This window comes from Malus domestica, chromosome 15 (genome assembly GCF_042453785.1).
Source record: "Malus domestica chromosome 15, GDT2T_hap1".
NCBI classification, from domain to species: Eukaryota; Viridiplantae; Streptophyta; class Magnoliopsida; order Rosales; family Rosaceae; genus Malus; species Malus domestica.
Window position 1 is genome coordinate 22,791,605 of NC_091675.1, and position 18,390 is coordinate 22,809,994.

The 18,390-nt window shown below is 39.4% G+C and overlaps 2 protein-coding genes and 1 pseudogene across 3 annotated transcripts; 1 reads left to right on the plus strand and 2 right to left on the minus strand.

The window, feature by feature from the left end:
- The first annotated feature begins 717 nt into the window (after positions 1-717).
- LOC103401235 (uncharacterized) lies at positions 718-5,916 on the plus strand. 2 transcript variants are annotated; one of them, XM_070813283.1, is made up of 5 exons: positions 793-1,280; positions 1,852-3,266; positions 3,688-4,296; positions 4,439-4,614; positions 4,997-5,916. In XM_070813283.1, exons 2-5 carry the CDS (start codon positions 3,169-3,171, stop codon positions 5,593-5,595), a joined length of 1,482 nt encoding a protein of 493 aa, XP_070669384.1. In that variant the 5' UTR covers positions 793-1,280; positions 1,852-3,168; the 3' UTR covers positions 5,596-5,916. The 2 variants fall into 2 exon arrangements, with proteins under 2 accessions (XP_028950076.2, XP_070669384.1); XM_029094243.2 differs by having other exon boundaries at positions 718-2,005.
- A 201-nt stretch (positions 5,917-6,117) lies between these two features.
- Positions 6,118-9,035, minus strand: LOC103401236 (NEDD8-conjugating enzyme Ubc12-like). The gene is made up of 6 exons (XM_008339947.4): positions 8,770-9,035; positions 7,965-8,072; positions 7,208-7,316; positions 6,785-6,863; positions 6,551-6,667; positions 6,118-6,454 (listed from the first exon to the last, which is right to left on the minus strand). Exons 2-6 carry the CDS (start codon positions 8,065-8,067, stop codon positions 6,317-6,319), a joined length of 546 nt encoding a protein of 181 aa, XP_008338169.1. The 5' UTR covers positions 8,068-8,072; positions 8,770-9,035; the 3' UTR covers positions 6,118-6,316.
- A 604-nt stretch (positions 9,036-9,639) lies between these two features.
- On the minus strand, positions 9,640-16,444 carry LOC103401265 (NEDD8-conjugating enzyme Ubc12-like; annotated as a pseudogene).
- Between the last annotated feature and the right edge of the window lie 1,946 nt (positions 16,445-18,390).

Sequence of the window (18,390 nt, forward strand, 5' to 3'; positions counted from 1 at the left end):
CACGCTTTGGAGTTCCCTTGATGGAACTGCAACTCTGCCGAGTTTCATTTTTCTTTTCTGCTTGTCAATTGTCATGCTACATAGGTTGCTTTTCAATATTGTTCTCTCTGCTGGAAGACTGCAAGTGCTGCTAATGAAGGACTTAAAACCAAGGAAGAAAATATCGGTAATATCGGAAATATCGGTAGTCCGAAAACACGGAAATATCGATGGAAATATCGGGATAATATCGATATCGATAAAAATTACATGGAAACCACGGAAATTGTAAGAAAAACTTGGAAATTTTTATTGAAACTTTGCAGGATGTTTATTTAGTCAATTATCTATTAGTTTATCACAAAAAATTGGAAGAAAATGCATTACATGATGGATTTAACTGATTTAAGTTGATTATACAGAGAGCTGGCAAACACTGTGAGTGAATAAAATATATAGTAATTAATGAAAAAAAAATTAAACACACCATAATCATTTATATATAATGATTTACTACAACTTTCAAGTAAAACTCATATTTTAGTTTTTAAATCTACCCTAATTCTGACATACTGCCGCACCCATCAAATCTCTACTACCTTTCTTCCTTCTTCACATGGGATGTACTACCTCCCTCATTTTCTATTATTTCTTTCCTTTCCACACACACACACGCGCACAAACACACCCCACTCCCTCATTTTCTATTATTTCTTTCCTTTCCACACACACACACGCGCACAAACACACACTTCTACACACACACACGCACAGACACACTTCAAAGTGCAAATCCACACCAGGGACCAAGCCATTTCCTTCTCTCTCACTTCGACTCTCTCTCTCTCTTCTCTGCACTGTCTCTCTCTCTTTCTCTCAAAATCCTCTTACCTCTCTCCCTCTCTTGCCGTGACCACACACACACAGCAGCAGCACCATCTGCTCGACTCGAGCAGCTCGAGGACGACACCACCATCATCACACATCATCAGCCTTCTCTCTCCAGCCTCTGCGAGAATGGCGGATGACACCGTGACCTCCACCGTGGCGCACACTCCGGCGAGCACCATCACCACCTGTGAGAGGCGCAGATCTTGGCAGCTGCGACGACGGAGCTCGGCTGCCGTTCCGACGACGGAGAGAGAGAGCGATATTATCGATATTATCGATAATATTGCGATATTATCACGATAATCAATTGGAATACTCTGAAAATATCGTTGTTGGAAAAAAACGATATTATCGGCGATATTTCGCCGATAATATCGATATTTAATTCCTTGCTTAAAACTACATGTGAGGTGAGGGGATGGTCCCAATCTCGTTGCCTTTCTTTAATTTTTTTTTTCTTCAAACTTGATTCTCTCAATTGTCTTCTGCACCCGCGCCACCAAAAATCTTCTCAGCATCAACTTTAATTTCTGTATCAACGTACTGATGAAACGCTTGGAGTGTATGAATACATTTCTAGTAGCTCAAGACTCCCTTATTAGATGTTTGACACTGTCTGAATGCTCTGTTTTAGTTTATCTCACTCACATGGCAATGCTTCCGCACTCAAAAACTCTGCTCCCTTGAAAAGGTTCCCTGATCTGTTTAGTAGGAAAAATATGTAGATAAAAACTTGTGAGGAGCATATATACCAACAAATTAAGCTTCATGCGAAACAAAAAAGAAAATCAAGGTTACTTGCATCACAAATAGCTTAGATATTTAGGCTTACTATAAAATGATTCCTCGTGTCAAGATAGGTTGTGAGTTTAAACTATTACCTACTAATGATGCAACTGTTTGACTGACTCCATATTTTACATTGGAAATTTGGGTGTTTTGAGTACCCATTGGGTTCACTGTGGATATTTTCGAGCCTAGGCATTGTGTGTCTTGATCTCCGGCGAATTCAAGGGGTGCGGGTTCATGCTGGGTGGCTGGTGCTCTGGCGGCGGAACAGGATGCCGGTGGTTGCCAGGGCTTTGGGCTCCAATCCTGGTGATGTACTGGCCTTTTTCCTTCGACTGTTTTGAAGGTACATATTTTGCTTTGTACTTAGAATTAAAGAGAGAGTTCATCCCTAGATGGATAAAGGTACATGTCAACCCAAAGTTAAAGATGACACGTGACAAATCTTTTTTCATGTCATAAATTTATCATATGCTAATTGTTTATTATATGAGTTGTGCATTCTTTAAATACATGACAAACATGTATTGAAAATTAACGCAATTAAACTAAAACTTGGTTGTATGAGGAATCTCTTGCCAACTGAAATAAGACAAAGTTGAAAAACGAAACTTGAAAACTCCCAAAAAATTAAGAGACAAATTTGTAATTTACTCACTAAGGCCTTCTACAGTAGACCAGAAAATTGAGTATAATGTCAATAATATAACAATCAAACTCCATTTAGGCCTGAAAATCTTAGTGCAATGAGAGTGATTCTTATTTTTAGTACAAAATATTGAACTAATGAAGGTGATGCCAATATAATAAATGACAAGAGAAAAAAAGAGATCTAATTAATCATAAAATAGAGAGAAAATGGATGAATTCCGCATTTAATATATAAAACGCAGTCATATCAAATTCACACTAATATAACAATGACAATAGTATAATATATGTTTTTTTTTTGTACATCGATATATTTTTACACTAAGAGGATAGAGAGTTCGGCTAAGCCATACAATGAACAACCTAATTTGGTATTAAATTCGTCATGTATAAAATTCAAGTTTTACACCTCTCATGTTAAAATTTTAATGCATGATTATTATATATAGAGGTTACCCTCACCTAAACATGTGGAAGGCCTAATAATCAAAATATGAGACGCAGCCGATTTGGACAGATTCTTCCACCTCATAGTATTCAACGAATTTTTTTTAATTTTTTTTATCAACAGTATTCAACGATTTCACCAACGAACATTTAGAAAGGCGCGCGTTTTGAAAAGGACCTTAAAGAAATGTAATCATATCAATAAATCTGATCGTAAATATTGCAAAAACGTAAATGGCTAGATTCCCATGTTAGACATAATCTGTGAATATTCGTTTGGAAATTTGGTGTTGAGTCCGTCGGAGGTCAGATTGTCAAAGGCAAGTTGGGGTGCGTCTCAGATCCGCCATAGACGCAGGGCTTGTCCTTTCGGTTTCCTTGGAGTTTGGGCTCGTGGGTTCTTAATTAATCATGTTTAAGGGACTTAAACGGGCATTAATCAGATTCCCATCATCTTATACTTGGTCTCGGTCGAAATCTGGTTTTTTCAGAAGTTTGCAAGCCATGAGGTGAGTTTGGTTCTTCCCACGTTGGTGCTGTTCCTTGAATTATTCGAAAGTTGTTTCCTCTTTTCTGGGATTCATGGGTTATAAAGCGTGTGTGTGTGTGTGTGTGTGTGTTTTCAGTCAATAGTTGCCTGGTTTTAGTTCGATGTTTCAGATCTGGCAAGCCACTCTAACTGTATTTACAACTATGAAGTGGATAACATTTATTGAAGTACATGACTTGGCATTGTTCTACTCGCCAATTGTAAATCCTTGATGTGGTTTTCAACACAATATATGTCCTAGTATGCTTGTATGCGTTCTTGATGGAAATGTACTCAAGAATTATGCTCTTGATGCAGCTGATTTCTGGGGCTTAGTTTCGCATTGCATTGAGTCGTTGATTGTATACACTATATCGCGTTAATACGTTTTCTTTTCACAGGGCGAGAAAGATTTTTGGGATTTCTCTGTCTCTCATTCTGATCAATTTGGCTGCTATAATGGAGCGTGCTGACGAAAATCTTCTCCCATCTGTTTACAAAGAAGTCAGTGAGGCTTTCATTGCCGGGCCATCTGACCTCGGCTATCTGACATTCATTAGGAACTTTATACAGGGATTGGCATCTCCCCTTGCAGGTGTACTTGTTATTAACTATGACCGCCCTTCAGTTCTTGCAATGGGCACTTTTTGCTGGGCCTTGTCAACAGCTGCAGTGGGTGCAAGCCGGATTTTCTCACAAGTTGCATTCTGGAGGGCAGTGAATGGCTTCGGATTGGCAATTGTTATACCAGCACTTCAGTCTTTTATTGCTGATAGTTACAAGGATGGAGTGAGGGGGGCTGGGTTTGGGATGGTAAGCCTCGTTGGTTCCTTGGGCGGCATTGGAGGTGGTGTTCTGGCCACACTTATGGCTGGCGATCAATACTGGAATATACCGGGATGGCGATGTGCTTTCATTCTCATGGCATCACTAAGTTCTCTAATCGGGTTCCTTGTTTTTGCTTTTGTGATTGACCCGCGGAAGATAGTTTCTGACTTGAGTTCTGATAGGTATGAGATGATCATTTTATCACTTCTGCATGTAATTTCATTGATTATATCAGTTTCAAATCCCTGAACAAATTGTGAAAGAGTTCACTGTTGCGTTCTCCGTATCCATCTTATGTGATGATTTGGTTCCTTTATGTTGCAGGGAAGATTTGATAATTAAGGGACCTGCAAGTGCAGCATCAGTTTGGCTGGAGTCTTGGACAGCCATGAAGGCAGTTGTTAAAGTGCGAACGTTTCAAATAATTGTTTTGCAGGGCATTGTTGGCTCACTACCCTGGACTGCCATGGTGTTCTTCACAATGTGGTTCGAATTAATCGGTATGAGCTACTGAAAATTCTTTTCTTGCTTAGATTATGCACACCATACTTCAAAAGTGGAATTGTAATGCTACTGTTAGCTTGTTATATATTGTTTTGTTTCTCATTCCTAACAACTCGAGCATTTCGGGAGCAACAGTTTTCTGGCATGGAAATCAAAGGCCTAGATCCATGAGGTTTTTAGTTTGAAATTTCTCTTTCCTATTTCTCACTTATTGTAAATTTCTACGCATATATTTTTTTTATTTTGTAGCGTAATATATACTCTATACATCGGTGGAACTGCTTTTGGTTCACCTTCTACCTCTCATTTGTTTGCTGAACTACGAACTTTTAGCTTCTACTTTCATGACATATGACGTTTTCTAATTCGTTTTGTTAGGTTTTGATCACAACAGTACAGCAGTACTCCTTAGTCTTTTTGCTGTTGGTTGTGCTATGGGGTCTCTTCTCGGTGGACTAATGGCAGACCGATTGTCACGAATCTACCCTCACTCAGGCCGTATCATGTGTGCGCAGTTCAGCGCCTTCATGGGCATCCCCTTTTCGTGGTTCTTACTCAAAGTCATCCCACAGTCAGTAGACAGCTATTACACCTTTGCAGTCACCCTCTTGCTGATGGGCCTGACTATCAGCTGGTGCGCTACCGCTGCAAATGGCCCTATGTTTGCCGAGGTTGTCCCTGTCAAACACCGAACCATGATCTACGCCTTTGATCGAGCTTTCGAAGGATCATTCTCTTCTTTTGCAGCACCCTTGGTCGGAATCCTTTCAGAGAAGATGTTTGGTTACGACGCAAAATCAGTGGATCCAATTAAAGGGTCTACGCGGGAGGCCCTTGCCTTATCGCAAGGGCTTCTTTCGATGATGGCGGTTCCGTTTGGTTTGTGTTGCTTGTTTTACACGCCTTTGCATCTGTTTTTCAGAAAGGACCGCGAAAATGCCAGGAACGCTAGTGTCAAAGAGGAAGAGATGAGGTGAGAATTCATTCCATAGTTTGAAGGAGCAACCAAGCGCATGAGATGAGACAACCATTTAGCCTCCCCAAGCCGCGGCAGTCCTGACCAGCTCGAGAAACTGCTTTGTGAAGCGATACTCCCTTACTTCGACACAGATTTTCGATAGCCAAGTAAATTTTTTTGAGATTGACACATTTGTAATGCTGATTAGGAAATAATGAAACCTGTTGGGTATATGCCTAGCCTTGTAATACATCATCGCATCGAAACTTGTCGAGATTATCCCATGTCATTATCTTAAACAGGCTCATTAACAAGTAATGAAACTCGTTATGCTCCAAAACTGCTATCTGAAATAGCATATCGCCATTGAAATCCTGTCATCCAGGCGTTTTCCCAAATGCGGTATTGTATGCTCAACTCACTGCTACCACACTAGCATGTATACGGCAAACCACAACCGTATATACATGTGCGTATAATGTACGGTCACGTGACGTGATCAATTACTGTGAAAGTATTTTGTGTGTGAGTGAGAGATGCATTCAAGACAACAAGGTAATATTTAGACAAGACAAGATACTACAAAGCATTCCGAAAAGTTACTATGACGTACAATTTTAAGCCTCCAACTCAATTGATTGAAAAAGAAAATGCAATCTGCAACGAATATTACAACCACATTTGCATTTCGGGCGTTGATAGTATGTCAATTGGCGCTCTTTGGTGCTACCAAACGAAATCTATGTGCACCGGGGGAACAAGGTTTGCCCCACATACCCACCAGCCATGGCCCTTCTTACATTAGATTCAAACATCTTTGGGTTGTCTCTCAACACTGCAGCTGCATCATGATTTAGTGGATCTTCATAATTTGGCTCCTGCAAATGATATTAAAGAGACAATAAGCGACATTCAGATACCAGATGGAAACAAATCACATAGGAATGGAGGACTACGATGAGAGTAATTAGTACCGTGAAGAGATGATATAGTCCATAAATGATAGTGTTTATATTGAGGACAGGTTTCCAATCTTCTCGTAGGATGTTGAGGCAAACATTTCCTTCCAAGTCAATATTCGGATGGTAGACCTGTGAGTGGTTTGTAGTACCAAGTACACAAAAATGTTTCATTTAAGCTATCAAATAGAAGAAAGGGGACGAATAAAGTTAAACAAAACTAGGTGAAATTTTTATTGGCAGCTTTACCTTGGTCTTACACTTGACTTTTGGTGCTTCATGTGGGTAGATAGGGGCAACTTGGAACGTAAACAAAAACACACCACCTCTGCAATAACAAATGGAAAGATAATGTAAAAAATGATTGCTATGCTAATTTTACAAGACATCAGAAACAATACATATATAATATGAATCCTTCCAACACCATTGCTTGTTGTGTCCATATTGACTTCGTCGCATAGTTAACTAAAACAATGGTTTGCAGGCACTCACAATGTCCAGTGTCTCACAATTGTAAATTCATGCACACGTATATTAACAGACATATTTGCGTGAGAAAGTGTTGTGTATGTGGAAACGAAAGAAGAAACCAGCTTCTCTTACAATTAAAAGGTGTCTAAAAAAAATACGTTTGTCAAACTTTTGCACACAATATGTAGAATTCCTTACTTGTAATATCCTTCATCAGGACGAATTGTAACCTCAAAGTTCATCAGCTCATCCTTGCCATCAGGATAATGAATGCTACAAGATTTTGGTAAATTCAGCTCAGACATATCTGCATCAGAAGCCACAAGAAGTAAGTTTTGTTTTTATTAAACAGATGGGTAAATTTAGAGAAACAATACAACTCCATACATAGTCCAAAAAAACCCAGTAAAAGTAATTCAGCATGAAAATAAGTTTAAAACGAGCATCCTTAACCAAATTATAACAAATTTAGAATTACATGTTAAATTCAATCAAGAATGCTAGAAAAGATTCAGTTGCCATTCCATTTGCTGATGCTTTATAATCAGAAAGAAAAAAAAATTATCTCAACTTCGTATATCAACCGAATGTGAGAAAAGATGAGACGTTAATCCATTTGCTAAAAACTGTTATGTTCTAAATTGGCTTAAAACTCCACCAACCTGAACACCCCTAAATAATTTTAATTATAGCGGAACCAAGGACCAAGGACCACTCATAAGCACCGTGGCTTAAAATTTTAAGTTCCAGTCCAGTCCAGGATACACTCAAACTCCTCATTAACCCAAAATATTGAACAAGTGAACCATCAACAGTACAGAAACCATCTAACGGAATTGATACATACTGCTTAACAATCAACAAACGCTTTTTCGAAAAGAATAATGAAAATGAGAAAGTTTCAATTACAATAACAAACATATCAACCGATGCAATCATTAAATAGAAGGAAAACCTTTATTAAGACGCAATTTCCCAGCAGACTGCTTCGTAAATGGCGAGGCTCCAATGGCATTTTGTGCTCTCAGCTTTTCCTTTTCTTTGAACAGCCTAATCATGTCTCCTGAAAATGAATATAGAAAAACACAATTACCCCCAAAGGGCCTAAATCTGTGACAGGGGAAAACAATGGCACAGAATATACAAGATAAATGTCAAGCGGATCGATACACTGCATAATGTCGAAAATAACCAAACGAACATCAAATTGAGTACACAGCAAGCAAGAAAAACATAATCAATAAACTATAAGAATTGTTATTCACTGGCGACTGGTCCGTTAATTCCTCCTTGTTGCCTTTGTTTTTGTTGTATTATTTTTTTTTTCTGGACCCTTCAGGGTTAAAGGGCAATACTCAAAACCCTGTATCAAAGATGATAATATTCTCCAAAAAATTACAATCTCCTCCAAAATAATATCCCAAAAGTGATCAAACACTAACAAATTACTCCTTTTTATAATACCTTTTTCGAATTAAGTCCAGTTCTCTAGAAAATTCATATAAACAAGTATCATATATTTCTAAAGGGAAACAAAAATCAGATCTTTCTGGAAAACTAAAACCCAATAAGCCCCAAAAGTTTACAAACATAAACAAGCAATCAGATGCCAAAACCCAAGTGGCACAAATAATAAAATATCAAAAATTGGGGGGAAAAGGTGAATACTTAAGCATCTGATGGGGTTGCCTGCAAAATTTAACGAAGCGAAAGAAAAGAGACTTGCAGACATATAAATATTGCGATGGGTATATGCTGACCTGGTTGAGAAGAGAAGCTCTGCAAAAGAAGAGTTGAGGATGAGTGAGAAGTGAGGAGAGGGAGAGGGAAAGGGCAGATTTGGTAGGGAACGACCCGTCGTTTAGGGGTTTGGGGAACTATGGATGATTGATCGTCTCCTCTCCCTGGGGTTTATGCCTGACTTATTTATGGATTCAGATACGTTGGCTTTGGTGTTGCTTTATTTATACGCCGTCTCTTTACAGAAATCCGGATAAGGAAATGTTTGACATGCGCTTGCTTTTTGGATGTAAAGAGTTTAATAATTAAATAACTGTTTTGGATATGGGTTATTATTCATGTCATATACAACTTGAATAAATTTCCGAAAATCCCGAAACAAACCAAACAAATCCCGATTTCAATAAAAAAAAAATCTCAAACCGAAATTCTCAAAATTTTTGGAATGTCATACTAAACCAATTCTAAACCATTCGGTACAGGATTTGGTATTACATATTTAATAGTTTGGGAATTTTGAATGGAACCAAAACTATGTATATATTGCCTTGGCAGATTGGCCAAAAAACTAGCAGAATAACACTGTAAGATCAATTTGCCAAAGGGCTTCGAATGGTAAAGTCACAAGTGTTGAAGAGAAACTGAATATGGTGGTAAGGAGCTGAGTTAAAATTTTCCAAGAGTATCCTGCAATTTGTGAAACTTGTCAATACGAAGCTTCATCTATTGTCGTCAATATGTAAAAAGTGTATTTCGCCAAAGTCTGATGGGACTTTGGGGGAGGGTTGTCACTCGTTTGATTCCATTGACCCTAATTACTTAACTATGTCAACATACAAAGTATCCCAACAGTTACAATGACATACATTTAACTGCCCCCGGGCTACAGCTCCGTCGATAAATTTTCTTTCCTTTTAAAGGTTGAACAAAGAAAGCGCAATCTGCAAACAAATATTACAACCCCACTTGCATTTCGAGCACTGATACTGCGTCAATTGGCACTTTGGTGGTACCAAACAAAAGCTATATGCACCGGGGGAAGAACGTTTGCCCCACATAACCACCAGCCATCACACGTCTTACATTAGACTCAAACATCTTCGGGTTGTCTCTCAACACTGCCGCTGCGTCATGATTTAGTGGATCTTCATAGTTTGGTTCCTGGAAACAAAACCAAACAGAAATATAAGCATTCATATAGCAGATGGCAACAGATCACAGAGGACTATCAAGACAATCATTAGTACAGTGCAAAGATGGTACAATCCATAAATCAGTGTTTATGTTGAGGACAGGTTTCCAATCTTCTCGTAGGATGTTGAGGCAGACATTTCCTTCCAAGTCAATATTAGGATGGTAGACCTGTGAGTGGTTTGTATCATGTACGAGACAATGTAGCAGATAAGCAATCAACTAGAAGAGATGAAACGAATATGGTTAAACAAGACTCAGTGAAATATATATGATGTGCAAGTCTACCTTCGTCTGACACTTGACTTTCCGTGCCTCATGTGGATATATAGGCGCAACTTGGAAAGTAAACGAAAATGTACCTCCTCTGTAACAACATATGGAAGAGAAGGTAGTTAATTGATCATTATGCTTATTCTAAAACTATGTATGTACTTATTTTCCTGAACAACAACAACAACAACAACAACAACAAAGCCTTTTCCCACTAAGTGGGGTAGGCTATATGAATCCTAGAACGCCATTGCGCTCGGTTTTGAACATGTCCAAACCCATTTTGTGTACGTGTTGATGCTTCACCGTCCAACATTCTGTGCCATACATCATCGCCGGCCTTATTACCGTCCTATAAAATTTTCCCTTGAGCTTCAGTGGCCTACGACGGTCACACAAAACGCCGGATGCACTCTTCCACTTCATCCATCCAGCTTGTATTCTATGGTTGAGATCTCCATCTAATTCTCCGTTCTTTTGCAAGATAGATCCTAGGTAGCGAAAACGGTCGCTCTTTGGTATTACCTGATCTCCGATCCTCGCCCCTAACTCATTTTGGCCTCCATTTGCACTGAGCTTGCACTCCATATATTCTGTCTTTGATCGGCTTAGGCGAAGACCTTTAGATTCTAACACTTCTCTCCAAAGGTTAAGCTTCGCATTTACCCCTCCTGAGTTTCATCTATCAACACTATATCATTTGCAATAATCATACACCAAGGAATATCATCTTGAATATGTCCTGTTAACTCATCCATTACCAACGCAAAAGGGTAAGGACTTAAGGATTGTTGATGCACAAAATCAGTGAGGACTTTGGTACAACAGAAAGTATTAAGTTATTGCTCTGGTCATTAGTGTGGATAAGTATGTAAAAGGATAAAGACAGGAAAGCAAACATAAGATGTACGTGGTTCACCCAGATTGGCTACGTCCACGGAGTAGATGAGTTCTCATTAATTGTGAAGGGTTTACACAAGTACATAGGTTCAAGCTCTCCTTTAGTGAGTACAAATGAATGATTTAGTACAAATGACATTAGGAAATATTGTGGGAGAATGATCTCGTAATCACGAAACTTCTAAGTACCGAAGTGTGGTATCGTCTTCACTTGCCTTATCTGTCTCATAGGTAGATGTGGCATCTTCTCTGGAAGTACTCTTCCTCCATCCAGGGGTGGTATCTTTAACTAGTGGAGATGCACAAAGTAATGTATCAATTTCACTTGAAGCTTACTTGTAGTTTCAGGCTTGGTCAAGCGCGATACAAACCATGTAGTAGGAGTCCCCCAAGTCGCCGAGCTAGGGGATCTGCTGAAAGAGGTGACAGACAAGGTAAGCAATCAGAGCTCCAAGCAATCAGTCCCAAATCAGAAGTTTGATTTCGAGTTCCGGCTGATTGTTCTCATTCTCCCTATCTTGCAGGCAGCATGAAGGATAAAGAGAAGAAAAGGAGAATAGATGATATGAGATACTTTTGCTTTTGAAGAAGTAACTTTCCACAGGTTTATTCTTGAACTGGACGGGAGGGTTTTCTGGTTTCCTCCAGAGTATAAGGACGACTGAAGAATTTGAGGGTCAAAACAAGTCCATCAAATCTAGAGTACGTTCGACCCTGCTGATATGGGATACTTTTGCTGTTGACAAAGTAGTGGATGTATCGGCACGCGTTTTGTTACGCTTGTCTCCACATGCTTCCTTGTATCCTTCTCACTTTCCCTATCGGTTCCTCAGGCAGATGTGGTATCTTCTCTGGAAGCATAAGATGTTGAAGATGAGTACTCGAGAACAATGACAGGTAAGTAATCAGGTAAGGGGTTCCAGGCAGTCAGTTCCTGACTGGAAGCTTGATTCCAAGTGCTGACTGATTGCTCTCTTTCTCTTTGTCTTGCAGGTAAGAACAAGGCCAAAGGAAAAGACAGGGAAAAAGCATGATATGGGATACTCTTACTTTTAACCCTGATGATATGAGATATTCTTGCTCTGGTGTAGCTTGTTTGCAGAGGTATTATCGGGGGGAAAGAAAGCTGAGTATTTCGAGAGGCTTCGTTGGGAGTGCCATCTCAGATATGAGGAAGGGTTGAGCATTTTTGCAGGTCTGCCTGTCCGTTGAGGATGGAGGTCGACATATATAGGAGTCTCCCTAACAACAAGTAGTAATGCTATTCCTTTACCCTGCTTGGTCATAGCACGGTACTGGGAGCTGCCAGCTTCACGTGTGTCAGAGCACTTTGAAAAAGTGGTCTGTGGTATCTGGAAAGCTGATGTTGCGTGTGAAGATTATAGACAAGCTTTATCCAAGAAGATCTGGCTCTCGAAGTTGAGAAAGCGGTGCCTCTTCGGTTTTCGAACAAGCAATCCTGTCGGGGATCTACCTCTCGAGATTCGGAGAACGGTGCCTCTTCGATTTTTGAGAGAGCAATCCTACTGGGAGTCTGGCTCTTGAGATTCGGAGAGCAGTGTCTCTTCGTTTTTTGAGAAATTAATCATGTTGGGAGTCTGGCTCTCGAGATTCGGAGAACGGTGCCTCTTCGATTTTGGAGCAAGCAATCTTGTTGGGAGTGTTTTCTCGAAAGTGAGTAAAGGTAGGGCATGTTTGCTAGTCTACCTTGCCACGGAGCATAGAGGTTGACACACAGGGACTTTCCAATTATCCAGCAGTGGTGCTGTTCCTTTACCCTTGTGGGTAATAATATGATAGCTAGACCTTCAAAATTTATGTGTCTAAACTTTGTTAGTGCTGTTTCTTTGCTATTCTTTTACCCTTCTTGGTCATAGCGATGTAGTGGGAGCTGCAAGCTTCACGTGTCTAAACTTTGTCAGAGATCTTTGGCAAAGTTATCTGTGGTACCCCTGAGCTAATGGTGCGTGTGAAAAGTGGATGATTGAACAGTAAGATTCACATGCTTTCTACTTTACCAGAAATCTTCAACAGAATGCCCGTAATTTCAGCAAAGCTGAGTGTGCATGTGACAAGTGCTGACAAGGCTGAAAAGTGCCTCTTCGATTTCTGAGATCGGCCCTCGTGGTCTTTGAGCATCCCAACTTTTGAGAAAGCAAGCCTCTTCGATTTCTGAGATCGATCTTCGTGGTCTTTGAGCAGCTCAGCTTTTGAGAAAGCAAACGCCTCTTCGATTTCTGAGATCGGCCCTCGTGGTCTCTGAGCAGCCCAGCTTTTGAGAAAGCAAACTCCTCTTCGATTTCTGAGCAGACGCCTCTTCGATTTCTGAAGCTCCGTCGAGTGCAGATTTTTATAGAGGCTGGCATTAAGTTTCAAAGCACACTTGAATCTTCACCAGTAGAAGCTCCCTTCTTGCACTTCTAAGATCTTGATTTGTCTGACCTCTTCTCTCTTCAACACCTTTGAAAATGTCTGGCCCCTCCGACCGTCGTTTTGACTTGAACCTTGTTGAAGAGGCAGCCACGCCTTCTCCAGACAACATATGGCGCCCATCCTTCTTATCCCTTACTGGTCCTCTTACCGTTGGGGATTCCGTGATGAAGAATGATATGACCGCTGCGGTGGTGGCCAGGAACCTTCTCACTCCCAAAGATAACAGACTACTTTCCAAACGGTCTGATGAATTGGCTGTTAAGGATTCTCTGGCTCTGAGTATTCAGTGTGCAGGTTCTGTGTCTAATATGGCCCAACGCCTATTTGCTCGAACCCGCCAAGTTGAATCATTGGCGGCTGAAGTGATGAGTCTCAAACAGGAGATTAGAGGGCTTAAGCATGAGAATAAACAGTTGCACCGGCTCGCACATAACTATGCTACAAACATGAAGAGGAAGCTTGACCAGATGAAGGAATCTGATGGTCAGGTTTTACTTGATCATCAGCGGTTTGTGGGTTTGTTCCAAAGGCATTTATTGCCTTCGTCTTCTGGGGCTGTAGCGCATAATGAAGCTCCAAATGATCAACCTCCGATGCCTCTTCCTTCTAGGGTTCTGTCCAATACTAAGGCTTCGAATGATCCCCCTCCGATGCCTTCTCTTTCTGGGGCTCTACCGACTGCTGAGACTTCTCCTAAGCAACCTTTGTGAAGGCTCCCTCTTGTTTGTTTATTTTGACTCATGTATATGTACATATTTGTAACTTATCGGAGATATCAATAAATAAGCTTTGCTTCATTTCCAACGTATTGTGTTAAATACACCAAAGTTTTCTTCACTGAGTGGGGTCGGCTATATGAATCTTAGAACGTCATTGTGCTCGGTCCTGTGTCATGTCTTTCGTTAGATCCAAATACTCTAAGTCTTTTCTTAGAGTCTCTTCCAAAGTTTTCCTAGGTCTTCCTCTACCCCTTCGGCCCTGAACCTCTGTCCCGTAGTCGCATCTTCTAACCGGAGCGTCAGTAGGCCTTCTTTGCACATGTCCAAACCACCGTAACCGATATATATATCTTAAAGTAAAAAAAAATATTGAAACCTTCAACACCACTGCTTGTATTCGTGTTGACTTCACTGCATAGTCAATGCAAACAATGGCTGCAGGACGTTCACAATGTTGAAACAATATATAACTGTTCTCCTGAGCAACAACAATATTGAATGTTTTCGTGTTGACTTCACTGCATAGTCAATGCAGTGCCTCACAGTTGAAAATTCACAAATACATCTATATTTAGAAAACAATTTTGTGCGAGCAAGTATGTACATGTGTTTGTGAGTGGAAAACGAAAGAACCCAGCTTCTCTGACAAAGTAGAGGTGCCTAAAATTAGCATGTGGAGTCGTGGCAAAAGCTTTTATGTGAAAAAACTTCTGCACACAAAAAGCTGAAGAATTTCTTACGAGTCATATCCTTCATCCAGACGAATTGTAACCTCAAAGTTCATCAGCTGATCCTTGCCATTAGGAAATGAAATGCTACAAGTTTTTGCAAGATTCAGCTCAGATATATCTGCATCAGATCCCACAAAAAGTGGTTCTTTTTTAATAAATGGTGGCCACATTTAGGAAAACAACACAACTCCAAAAAGCCAGTAAACACAACATCGAACTAGTTTAAAACCCTTTCTCCTTTAACAAAATTACAGATTTAAATAATGACTGATTCTAGCACCAATTTATAAAATGGCAATCAAGAATGCTCGAAAATTCAATTGCCACTCATTTTTTGAAACTTTTGTAGTCAAAATGAAATTATCTCAACTACGTATATCTACCTGACATGAAAAAAGATACAAACCTAAGCATTCCAGGGGTTATTCATTTGCTAAAAACTGTTACGTTTTAGAATTGACTTAAGGCTCCGCCGACCTGAGAACCCTTTAATCAAATTTTACAGCGTCACTAAGGACCAAGAACAATGTCCTATCTCACTGTTCAATACTACTCATAAGCACCCTCGATTAGAAATTTAATTCCAGTCAACACAACCATCTGACTGCTTTGATCCATACTGTCTAAAAACCAACAAATTGTTTCTGGAATCCGAAATCAAGGGCAAGCGAAAACTAGACGATTAATTAAAATGTAAAAGTTATAATCATAAATCAAACATCTCAAAGGATGTGATCATTAGAGAGAATGCAAACCTCCATGAAGATGTAATTCCCCAGCAGATTGCTTCTTCACAGGTGACGCACCATTCGCATTTTCAGCAAGTTCTCTTTGCTTTTCCTTTACTTTGAATAGCCTAATCATATCTCCTGAAAAAGTGAAAAATAACACAATTATCCTAAAAGTCCTAAAGCGATTATATATTTGTGCTGCATAACAACAATCATGCTGGTCGACCAAAGCAAGCAGATCGATACACTGAAATTTCATGTGGAAACCTCGAAAATAACCAAACGAACATTAAATTTACTCCTTTCTATAAGACCCTTTTCAAATTAACACCACTTCTCTACAAAAATCAAATAAACAAGCATCATAAATTGCTAAAAGGGAAACAAAAATTCAAAATCTTGCTCAAAAGGAACAAGAACAACCAAGAACTAAAACCCAATAAACCCCAAATATTTACAGACATAATCATCAACCAATCAGATTCCAAAAACGAAGAAATCTCAATACTTTAAGCATCTGCTGATTGGATTTCCTGGAAAAGATAGCAAAGCAACAGAAAGAAAGAAACTTGCAGACATATACATACATCTATATAATATACGTAAAGTATATTGTTGAGATGAGTAGATGCTGACCTGCTAGAGAAGAACCTGCAGAGAATTGCAGATGATTAGTGGTGAAACAGAATTGGTGCTGAGCAGAATCGGTAGACTTGATGAATATGACGCAAAAATGTCAAGAACTGAAAAGACTACATCTTGCCAAGATTTTGATTCCTACAGAATTATAAGAGATGTTTTTAATATTTATAAAGATCTAATCTTAATCAATCTTTTGATTACAAGCGATCTTCTTCTCTAATATACACGAGGAGAAGGCGAAAGATTTGCATCCGAAACATAATGAATTGAAGAAGAATGCCCAAACAAACAAGACAATTCACTACTTGTTAACTTTAATCATATCATCTTAAACCTTAATTATAAATAAATAAAGTAATCAAAGTCCTTATCCTACTCTAAAAACCCTAACACAAATGTCAAGAACGCTATATCATGAAAAAGACTACATCTTGCCAAAATTTTAATTCCTCCAAATTATAAGAGATGTTTTTAATATTTATAAAGATCTAATTCACACGGCTTGATCTCGATGTCCTCGGGACATCGGGTTGGTCACATGCTGGCCAACACCCGAAGGGTGACGAAAGCCATTTAATCAATGTCAATGCTAAGAACATGTAAAACATGCATACAAATTGGGACTATTAGTGCACTAGAAAGTAAAACACAAAACTAAAGTTCAACTGCCAACAATGAATTAACAAGATAATGTAGGACACGTTCAGAACATACATCTAATACAGAGTACAAGTGGAAATTTAAGATAGAGAAGTACTATTATAGTAGATGCCGAAGCAAAGAGAATATAGCACGATATCATTGGTAGGGGAATGCCTCGTAACTCGGATCGTATTCCTCGTTCCTATGTCCTAAAGGGGGCGCAAAACAAAAATGACTGGACCAAGTTGATATAGATATAATAAAAAAGTTATCAACATACTAACCCCTAGGTTTTATTAAAACTCAAATAACATGATCAAAAAATAGGGTTTCTAAAACCTAGCATGTCATGCAATGTCTCAAAACATATCTCATATATAGTAATCGCTAGTGAATGTCTAATCTCACTCCAGGCCCCATGCCAGCTCCCCGTCCTTATGTCAATTGCCAGAGGAAAATCACATTCAGGTCCCATGCCAGCTTCCTATGTCTCTCAGCCCGTAGCTAGAGATTATTTCTTCAGGCCCTATGCCAACACCATAACCTCGCCTGTGACGGAATCTATCCCTCGCCCCATAACGGAATAGGGACCACTAGGTAAGTACAAAACCATTGAACATACATATATTTGAAAAACAACTTCATAGTATAAAGTCATCCATTATCTATACAATAAAGAGGTGTTCGAAAAATGTTCTAAATATTATATCGTCATCCATCAGATATTCTATAAAGAACACGAGTTATAGAAAAAATAGTAATAATTCAAACTATCCTCAATAAGCATGTTATCTTATAAAACATAATCATTAAATCTTTCTTTTCTTGTATGCATTACTACTGTTAAAACATGTATTTTTAGAAGGGGTCCACTCACTGTACACCAATAGTGCTAAGTCGTGCCTAAAGGAATAATGGAACTGTCGCTATTAATTGCACCTAAGCACATAAAGAGTACAATTAATAAAACTATACTCAAACGATTGAATTTGGGAAAACAAACTTAAAAAAGGGATCCAGGACATCGAAATTAGCCTAAGAAGGGTCGAAACCTGAAAAAGTCAACGTTAACCGAGTTAACGGTCATACTGAGTTCGGGTCAAGGGGTCAAATCAGGTCAACCTGGTCAGACCGGTTTAGGGTCAGATTCAGGTTGGGATTAGGTTTCAGGGTTTTGGGTCTTGGGCCCAATAGGTTAAGCTAGTCCTCTATGGGTTAGGGTTTTAAAGGGTAACGGGCCGGAGGCCCAATTTGGATGGCTCTAAGGCCTGCCTTTCTCTGGATTCTAAAGGGCTGAAAGCCCTGGGTTGCACACACACACGGGCCTGGGCTTGAAAGCTTGGCCCAACAAAGGTTTTGGGTTTTTAGAAAATAAATAA

Bases quoted from the DNA above. Each gene is read 5' to 3' on its own strand.
- LOC103401235 (XM_070813283.1), top strand. From the start codon at position 3,169: ATGTTTAAGGGACTTAAACGGGCATTAATCAGATTCCCATCATCTTAT. The intron at 3,267-3,687 runs GTGAGTTTGGTT...TTCTTTTCACAG, and splicing joins AGAAGTTTGCAAGCCATGAG to GGCGAGAAAGATTTTTGGGA. The intron at 4,297-4,438 runs GTATGAGATGAT...TTTATGTTGCAG, and splicing joins TCTGACTTGAGTTCTGATAG to GGAAGATTTGATAATTAAGG.
- LOC103401236 (XM_008339947.4), bottom strand. From the start codon at position 8,067: ATGATTAGGCTGTTCAAAGAAAAGGAAAAGCTGAGAGCACAAAATGCC. The intron at 6,864-7,207 runs GTAAGGAATTCT...TTGTTATTGCAG, and splicing joins CCTGATGAAGGATATTACAA to AGGTGGTGTGTTTTTGTTTA. The intron at 6,668-6,784 runs GTAAAGCTGCCA...AACCACTCACAG, and splicing joins AAGTCAAGTGTAAGACCAAG to GTCTACCATCCGAATATTGA.